General features: G+C 36.0%; 1 protein-coding gene across 1 annotated transcript; it reads right to left on the bottom strand.

The window, feature by feature from the left end:
• Nucleotides 1–1,286: 1,286 nt before the first annotated feature.
• LOC147286036 (trans-cinnamate:CoA ligase, peroxisomal-like) lies at nucleotides 1,287–3,548 on the bottom strand. Its single transcript, XM_086240432.1, has 2 exons — nucleotides 3,303–3,548; nucleotides 1,287–2,894 (listed from the first exon to the last, which is right to left on the bottom strand). Exons 1-2 carry the CDS (start codon nucleotides 3,513–3,515, stop codon nucleotides 1,362–1,364), a joined length of 1,746 nt encoding a protein of 581 aa, XP_086096558.1. The 5' UTR covers nucleotides 3,516–3,548; the 3' UTR covers nucleotides 1,287–1,361.
• Nucleotides 3,549–9,653: the final 6,105 nt, after the last annotated feature.

Below are 9,653 nucleotides of genomic sequence, written 5' to 3'. Positions count from 1 at the left end.
ATGGATTTATCATGAAAAATATAAGCTTCAATTTACCTTCAAATATCGACACGAATTTTCCTTACTTTGAGATTTAGAGACCATAGTGGATTTTGTGTCCAAAATTCTAGTGAAATTTGTTGTTTTGATGCTTCAAAGGATTTGGCTCCCTTCCTGGCACTAAAACTTAAGATGAGCCAAATGAAAATGAAAACAAGTAGAGCTTTGATGAATTTGGAGGACTCAAAGAAAGCAAAAATTAAAACTTTAATACAAGATCCGTTATGCTTTGAATAACTTACTGTGTAATATTAGTTGCGGAACTCAGTACATTTTATTTTTGATAATCACTATGTACATTATTATAGGGAAGTGACCTAAGTTGTGAAAAAGAATTGTATTTCTATTGTTAATGTTATTGTAAATTAATATCTTTAGAGACACTAATTGTAAAAAAATTGTCAACGTATTTGGCATTGTCGTTTGCTTAACCGTTAAGTTTGACGTTAAATGCTAATGTGTCATGGCCCCGCGCTATAACACGTTAGCATTTAACGTCTGATTGTCAATCAGATAAACGACATTGCTAAATTGTAAAAAAAATTAAAATCTTAGATATTAAATTAGAAAATTGAAAGAATAAGATGTAAGTTGTAATTTGTAATTTGTAATTTGCTATTTATTTACTCACAGTACAAGTTTAATTTAATAAAGGTTTATCTTACACGCAACATAATTAAATTAAAGAGTAAGTATTTTGTGGGGTTGTGGATGAGGAATTATCACATCTTATTCACGTTAGTGTCATTAATTAACACATGGGTTGTTTTTGACAATTATAAAATATAAAACACATGGCTTGCAAGTTGTAAACTCTTTCCATGCATAATTAATTAAGCACCATCTTGCCAAATGGAGATAAGGTACTTACAAATTTACCAAAAAAAGAAGCAGGAAAGGCTGGAAGGGTGTATAATTATTTGTTTCTGGTGTTGCCACTTAAACATGATGACGACTTGAAGTGATAGGTCTGAGGTTATACCATATAAAATGACTATCTGTAATCTCTATATTTTTATTTATTCAAAAAGCAAGTTTTATTCGGACCAAAAAAAAAGGCAAAAGTTCTAATAAAGATTCAGACGACAAGCAAAAGAGAGCAAGTGTTGATTACTAAAAGAAAATAAAACAAGTCGTCTGAATATAAAAGAAAACAAAAAAGTAAACAAAAAAGTCATAACTTACTTTAAAATTTTTCCAATAACAAGTTGTAATTAAATGAGATGACAATCTCCAGGTCCTTGTAATATTAAATATACTGTACAGACATTTTTTATTTCATAATTATCCTTGAAAAACACACAAATTATTTAAATAAAAAATCAAAGACGGGACAAAGCAAGAACGTGGTCGTTGTACTGAGGAGGAGGAGGAGACGGAGAAGGGCGAGATTCCGATTCCGAAACGACGTTGCGGATGGCCATTGCCCTCGCCCTCAACTGGAACTTCTGAATCTTGCCCGTGGATGTCTTGGGCAGCTCGGGCACGAACTCCACCTTCTTGGGAACCATAAACTGGGGCAAATTCTTACGACAGAAGGCAATGATTTCGGCCTCGGTTACGACGTCGTTTCCCGAATTACTGGTTCTGAGCGCAACGAAAGCGCAGGGAGTCTCCCCCCAGCGTGGGTGAGGCATTGCCACCACCGCGGCTTCTAAGACCTTGGGGTGTCTGTAAAGCACACTCTCCAATTCCACACTGCTTATGTTCTCTCCTCCTGATATGATCACATCTTTCGATCTGTCCTTAATCTCAAAATAGCCGTCGGGGTGTATCACCCCGACGTCGCCCGTCAAGAACCATCCGTTCTTGAAGGCCTTGGCGGTGGCCTTGGGGTCCTTGAAGTACCCTTTCATGATACTACTCCCACGCAGCACAATCTCCCCCATGCTCTTCCCATCATGGGGGACACTCTCCATTGTCTCCAAATTCTTCACGTCCACATCCGCCAGGGTTAAAATGCTTATCCCTTGCCTTGCCTTGAGCTTTGCCTGCTCGCCCTGAACCAACTGGTTCCACTTGGCCTGCCACTCGCAGACCAGCGCTGGCCCAGTTGCCTCCGTCAGGCCGTAGGCATGAGTCACATTGAATCCTAGAGGCTCGATTTTTTCGAGCAGCGGAGCTGGCGGCGGAGCGCCGCCGGTGAGTATTTGGACGGGCGAGGAGATCTGGTACCGTTCGTGGGGTTTGGCTTCCAGGAGGATGTTGAAGACGATGGGCGCGCAGCACATGTGGGTCACCTTGTGGCGGTGGATGCTGCGGTAGATGTCGTACGCGGTGGTGTTGCGGAGGCAGACGTTGGTCCCGCCGCGTGCCGCGACTCCCCAGGTGAAGGTCCAGCCGTTGCAGTGGAACATTGGGAGTGTCCACAAGTACACAGGCTCACTCCCCATTTCCCATCCGAGGATTAAGCTTAAAGTGCTCAAGTAGGCTCCTCTGTGGCTGTAAACTACGCCCTTCGGTTCCGACGTCGTTCCGGAGGTGTAATTCAAGGCAATTGAATCCCATTCGTTGTCGGGTTCCACGGGGACGAACCTGGAATTACCCTTGTGGACCAGTTGCTCGTACTCCAACTCGCCCAACCGAATGCCGGTGGGCGAGTCGATGTCGTCGATCACGATGACCAGTGGCATGGATGGCTCTGTAGTACCGGTCATGAGGGTCCTGAGCGCCTCACGCGCCAGGGGGACGTATTGGTAGTCGACGAAGAAAACTTTGGCTCCCGAGTGTCGGAGAATGGAGGCGACGTTCTTCGCGTCAAGGCGGGTGTTGATGGTGTTGAGCACGGCCCCAGCCATGGGGACTGCAAAATGCATCTCGTACATTGCTGGAACATTAGGAGCCAACACTGATACCTGCGCGCAGCAAGTTAAGTAAACCAAATTAAGTAACCATATCTAGTAAAGTAATGCTACACTTACAATATTTTTATACCACAATTTCATATCATCTTACATAACATTTATATATTGGACACTCTAAAAATTAAAAAATAAAACTTAAAAAAGAAAAAGAAAATACCCTTCTAGTAAAGTAATGACATATCAAATGAGATACAAATGTGAAAAAAAAAAATATAGGACAACTAGCATTATTATATCTAATAATAACGGCGCGCAACATAACATGTACTACATGTACCACATGTCATGTCATATTGCTAGTAAACGAGTGATTCAGATTCACAGTTTGACAGTAGATTAACACATATATATATGTAGGTTAAAAATTAGCGGAAAAACTTAAATGATGGAGATACTTACAACATCGTGTTTGACAATGTTGAGGGAATGAAGAGAGGAAGCGAGACGACAGCAGCGGTCGTAGGTTTGGCGCCATGTGAAACGAGTGCCTTCGTAGATCACTGAGGTGCGGTTAGAATAGAAGGCAGCAGCTCTCTTAAGGAAACTTGTGGGGGTGAGAGCAGCATAGTTTGCATCACACTTGGGAAGCATATTCATTGCTCCAAGGCTCATTTTTATAGCTAATTAAGCAGCTAATTGGGTTAAAATAGCTGTAATTTGCTATTTAGCTACCTAGGAGGGAGAGAGAGAGAGAGAGAGAGAGAAAGAGAGTTTGTATGTGAGAAATTATAGTGAGAGTGAGAGGGAGTAAGGGGGGATTTTATAGGGGAGATGTGTGGTAAGAAGGGTCCATGTGGGTGGGTGGAGTAAGGAGTGGAAATGATATTTGCTGGATGCTGCGTGATGCTTGTGTGGAAGTTAATATGGAAATTGCTTATTGCTAACTTGTATATATTTTTCCAAAGACTTGTTAGTTTGAACAAGAAATTAAATTATTGACCTTCTTTTCCTTTTCTTTTTCTTTTTCTTTTTTTCTTTTTTCGTTTTTAAAATTTCGCAGGCAGTCGAGTGTGGACAGTACACTAATGGGTTTTCACACCAGCCATGACCCATGAGGCCACATCAACATCCAAGGGCTGCTTGACTTCTCCACTTCGCCTTCCGCATCTCTTATCACTGATCCATCACTGGTGTAGTTTTGTAGTCTTGTGAGGGGGAGTGCTCCTAAATATGATACCTTTCTTAATTATAACATATAAATGTCAAACAATAAATTTGGTTGTTGTGGCACTAACATGTATTTTATATTTTGAAGATTTTAGAATAGCCTTGAGCTCACAAATCCTAGTAAATTAAGTTAAGAATAATTATGTTATTATTATGCAATAGTGCCACTTTCAGAGCCAAACCCTCCGACTAATAGAAATCATTTCCCAAATTTCTTGGATTTGCAACGATCAAGTTGTTACATAAATTTCTCTGCCAACCGTTCTGCATCATAAAATCCCTCTCTTCATTTAGATTTTCCATTGGTATTCGTTCACTTCACTCTCTCTTTTGCTCTCTATCTCCATGTATTCCTCTATTTTTTTCAGATGTATTTGTCTCTCCATATCTATTATATTTTCAGATCTCTACAACCTAAAAAAATCAATATATCTACAAGAATATTCACATCTCTAGATTTATACCTTTATTAAATGTCATGGATGATCTCTCTCAAAGACTAAGTTGTATGAACTAAAATCAATATTAAGAAGTTAGATGTCTTAGCAAAGCTTGAGTATAAATGTAAAATTGAGAGACGTTGAGTGTAGTGAGATATTGAAAAAGTTTAATTAAAATATTTTAAAGTTCAAAGTCATAAAGGGTAGATTTGGAAATACAAATATAAAAAAAATATAAAATATATTAAAAATAATAGAAGGAGTGCAACTGGAGAAAAATGTCGTGCGTAATTCAAGTGAATTGTTAGTACTCTATAGTGGTATATATACCTGAATTGTTTTGTGATATTTTCATTAATATTTTTAGGGATTCCATCTAATTAAAATTCTTGGATAAAGAGAATATTGCTGGAGCGTTCTTAATGATATACATATTGCCAATCAAATTAAAATTGTACATAATTTTTTGTTTAATTTGAATCTATAAGTTAAATAACCTAAATTGTATGAGGTGTTCATCCTAGTCTAGATTTTTGGTTCCGCTACTAAACACATGCATATTTGTGGGGTATGCTATTTTTTATTGTAAATTTTGACAAATCCAGTATCTATTGTCAAAAAATTACAATTATCTGATAATTAACACATATAATTAAGAGGGTACAAAGTGCAGTACGTATGCATATGAAAAGCACCAGCTGACAATGACAACTGTAAAGGCAAGAATTATATATGAGACTCCCTCTTAATTTGTCCATAGTGTATTGCTTGTTTGGTAGTTTGCTAGAGGGCAAAAGCTAGCTGACCCAATTTCTCTTAATTGGTATACAGAATGGGATTGCATATATAGGACAAGGGACTCAGGACAATAGGACACAGCTCTACGTACAGTTTGTGACCAATCTATTCAAACAGACTTACATAAATCAAGACAGAAGACCATGAGAGAGAATAATGTAATTAATCAATCAATTGAGGAGATGTAGCTGCCATGCTGTTGATCGTAGGTAAACTGTGCTTGTTTGGGTGCTTTTAGAATCCTTAAAAGTGCCTTTAAATAGTCAAAAACATTTTTGATTGTGTTTGAGAAAACTAAATATAAGTGTTTTTGAGTTATAAAAGCACTTAGAAGCGCTTTCAGAAGATTTTTTTCAAGTACATTCATAAGAAATACTTGGATTTTTTCAACAACAATTATGTCTTTCTAACAAAATCTCTTCTAGTGAAAGCGTTACCGAGTAAAAGCATTTTCTATATATAAAAGCGCTGCCAAACAAGTCCTGACTAACATAGCACACTCTATGAGCTTTAGTTATGTATAGGAGTGGGTTTGGTTTAGTAACCGAACCAATTGGCCTGAACCGACCAAAAGAATAATATTATATATCACTTGTGAAAGGGATCGAACAAAAGAATAAAAAAAAAACAAAGATGAAAATGGGATTTATCAAAAAAAAAAAAAAAAAAGAGGGAAAGGAGGATAAAAAATTATAGAAAATTGCTTTTTTACTTGTCTTGGCATTGGTTGAATTGTAATGTGAGTTGTGTATTACAAAATCTCGGGATTTTCTAATATGGTTTAGAGATTTTTCTTTTTTAGCCCCAAACATGGCCCTCAAGCACAAAACAACCCATATACAGAAGATTATATCAAACCGATCCATTTTAATGAGTCGAACGCTCGACCAGACAGGCTGAGTACTAATTGATAAAAATGTTGAACCGTTTCAATACAACCTAGTTGAAAATTGTTTAACAGTTTCAACCCTAAAATCGTATAAAAATTATATTAATACAAATGTCTTATGTTTTTTGATTAAACATACATGTGAAAAATGAATAAAATAGCATGAAATACAAAAGTACACTCATTTGGAATCACATTCACTATAATTTTATATGTTCCTATTGAACAGTTTCAAGGGTTCAACCATCCAATAGCAACAAAAACAAAACAAAACAAAAGAAAAGAGCACCAACAAGCACTCGGTTGTCGCACCCAAAACTTGACATGTAATAGAGGCACCCGCCTTAAGAACCTCAAAAACCTAAGTTAATTTATCATACGGGTCCTTCAAAATGAATTTTTTATCATTTACTGTATGGTTCTTGGAAAAATAATAAACTCAAATATGCATGACAATATTGGAATTTGTAATAAAGGAAATTTTAGCAAAAACACTCCAACTATACCCTTATTTTCAGTTGAGGATAATTTTACTAGTATCTGCTGCCAAAACTCACTCAAGTTTCCCTTTACATTTTCATCTTCATTGTTTTCTGTATGTGGGTTTTGTTCAAGTTGTTAAGTGCTTTATTGTTTGTAGCTGTTTGAACCAAAATTTTGCACACAGGCCAAAATATATTTTAGGCTGTAATCCGACGGCTGGAGTGAGTTTGGGTTGAAATCATATGACAGAATCCTGGTGCGGCCTGGATTAGTATGTATTTAGGTTGTGATTTCAGGGCCGAGTTTCATTACTCAAGCCATCACTAAATTTAGGTCGTAGCCCGACGACCAAGAAAAGCCAAAGATTGGGCTTTGAGATAATTTATATCATTATCTTGATTCTAATTTAGGCCGAGTTCTAAAACTCAGGCCGTCATTAAATTTAGGTCGTAGCCTGATGGTCAAGTAAAGTCATAAAATGGACTTTGGATTCTAATTTAGGCCGACCTCTATTTCGGCCAAGTTAAGAAGTGAATTAATATATAGGTGGAATGTTCTTTCGGTTATGAGCCATATGGACTGCCGTATACGCATTGCAACCTCACCTAATTGATAGTCGTAGCCAAACTTGATTGCAACCAAGCTAGTTTGCGGCCAAGCTATTGTAACTGAGCAAGCGAGCAGCCAACGTTGACAAGGAAGCTTCGACCGCGGTCGTTAGAGATGATTCAAGAACATCATGGATACAAACACACTATAACACTCTCCATATTGATGCAATAAGTTTAATATTGATGAATGGATGGTTAAATTGTGGTTTGAGAGTCTTTACATGAAGTATTTTCGTCATTCATTTGAGTTTTAATAGACTAAGTGCTTATTTTCAAAAACTGAAATTGCAATATGTTCGTCACACTAAAGCCGAACATGTTATGAGTCGTTCGGCAATAAAGCACCAAACATAGTGTTGTCCATTCGGCCATAGACTACCGAACACCTCTAAAAAATTTAGAAAAAAAAGGTGTTTAGTGGTTGCCAATCGAACATCCTTCTACCCGTTCGATTATGCGCCACCGAACATCCTTTTATCCATTCGGTTGTTTGCTGCCGAACATCCTTATACTTGTTTAGTTAACCAGTGCCAAACAAAATCTGAAAAGAAAATTCAATACTCTCTCATTAATTTGTATTCAAGTTCAACATTAAACAACTAGGATTCAAACTATTGTAGTCCAAAAATAATTTTTTTGATGTAGAGGGCAATGGGTAGCGGTGTTGGGTAGTGGATGGTGAGGTATTGGCGTTGGGTGTTGGGTATAAAGAGCAAGAATATGTTAAGTTTGTTTATTGGGTTTTAGAAAGGGTATTTTTGGAAAAAAAATATTGGGTGTACTAATAAGTTTTTAAAATTTTTAAATTGAAGGTGGGTGTAAAGAGTGTGTTGGAGCTACAGATAAAAAATTTGGTCTAAATAGCGGCACCCGTTGGGTAATGAAAGCTATTTTTGAAATGAACTTAAAAAAAAAAAAAAAAAAATCCCTTTTTGTTTATTCAAAGCAAAAGTTTAAGCGCTAATTACAAATAACTCAATAAAACATTTCAAAATTACAAATAGGTCAATGAACATTTTCCTAAATTCCAAAATAGCCACCATTGACCTATTTGTAATAAATAAAATTATCTATTTTACAAAAGATGACATAAGAAAAACAATAAATTACAACCACTACCACTAACATCATTAACTAACGTATGAAAATTTCAATAAATTAAAAAAGGTCAATTAATGCTTACCCATCGATGATGTCAGTAATATATCCTAATTTTAAAAATTACAAAAAAGTCAACAACTAACCAGAAGCTGACACATGTCCAAAGTAAAGGTCAACAACATTTTTTTTCCATTTCTCCTTTTTTACATACAGCAACGTGTAACTTTTTTTTTTTTTTTTTTCATTTCTCCTCTTTTTTACTTACAGCAACATGTAACATATTAGACACTGTGTGACAGTGTCTGTTTCAGTATATGTAAGTGTGTCTATTTCAGTATTTATGTAACAGTATTTGTTTCAGTATCTATGTGACCGTGTCTATTTCAATATATGTGACAGTGTCTATTTCAGTATCTATGTGACAGTATTTGTTTCAATATCTGTGTGACAGTATTTGTTTCAGTATCAATGTCACACATATATTAAAATAGATACAGTCACACATATACTGAAACAGATACTATAAATCTGTTTCAGTATTTGTGTGACAGTGTCCGTTTTAATTATCAAAATTAAAACAATGGGTTGGGGGCAAAAAGGTAAAATAAACTTAAAAAAAAAATTAGTAGTGGGCTAGGGTCTAGAGGGTTATTGACCAAAACGTAATTTTTTCAAATTATGTATTGGTCTATAGGGTTATTGACCAAAACGTAATTTTTTCAAATTATGTATTGACCTTTTTGTAATTTGTAAATTATTTATTGACTTATTTGTAATTTACTAAAAGTATAATTGGCCAAAAAAGAAAAACAAAAGTTTAATTTAACAAACATTTATCTCACAGGCAACGGAATTTGTGTTTATTTTTTCTCATTAAACGACAAAGATCTTTCTAGAAAGCCTCCAAGGCATAAACAAGCGACAACTAACCCTATCAAGCTCTAAACAAAGAGATGGATCCCCATCAATAAACGAGTAAAGTAAATGAATTAGCTAGGCTGACTAAATAAATTGACATGTTTTTTATTTTTTTGTTTTGACATGTTAGTTTAATAGAAAAGAAAACAAATGGAAATTAAATAGCATACCCAAAGCATTGTACACGTTTTATTCCACAACCTAATCCTAAATATTAAGGAAACCCCTGGGCCGTGTGCCGCACAGATATTAAAACCATCTTATGTCATGTTAGTCTAATGTGGGTCACTGCATATAAATACAAAAAATAAGAGAGAGAAAAAAATCTGTATAGGCTTCGGGG

The sequence above is a fragment of the Dryas octopetala genome, chromosome 4, assembly GCF_963921425.1.
Source record: "Dryas octopetala chromosome 4, drDryOcto1.1, whole genome shotgun sequence".
In the NCBI taxonomy this organism is placed as follows: Eukaryota; Viridiplantae; Streptophyta; class Magnoliopsida; order Rosales; family Rosaceae; genus Dryas; species Dryas octopetala.
The sequence above is the reverse complement of the archived record's forward strand: the minus strand, read 5'-3'. Positions and strand labels throughout refer to the sequence as shown.

Bases quoted from the DNA above. Each gene is read 5' to 3' on its own strand.
- LOC147286036 (XM_086240432.1), bottom strand. From the start codon at position 3,515: ATGAGCCTTGGAGCAATGAATATGCTTCCCAAGTGTGATGCAAACTAT. The intron at 2,895-3,302 runs GTAAGTATCTCC...TGCTGCGCGCAG, and splicing joins ACATTGTCAAACACGATGTT to GTATCAGTGTTGGCTCCTAA.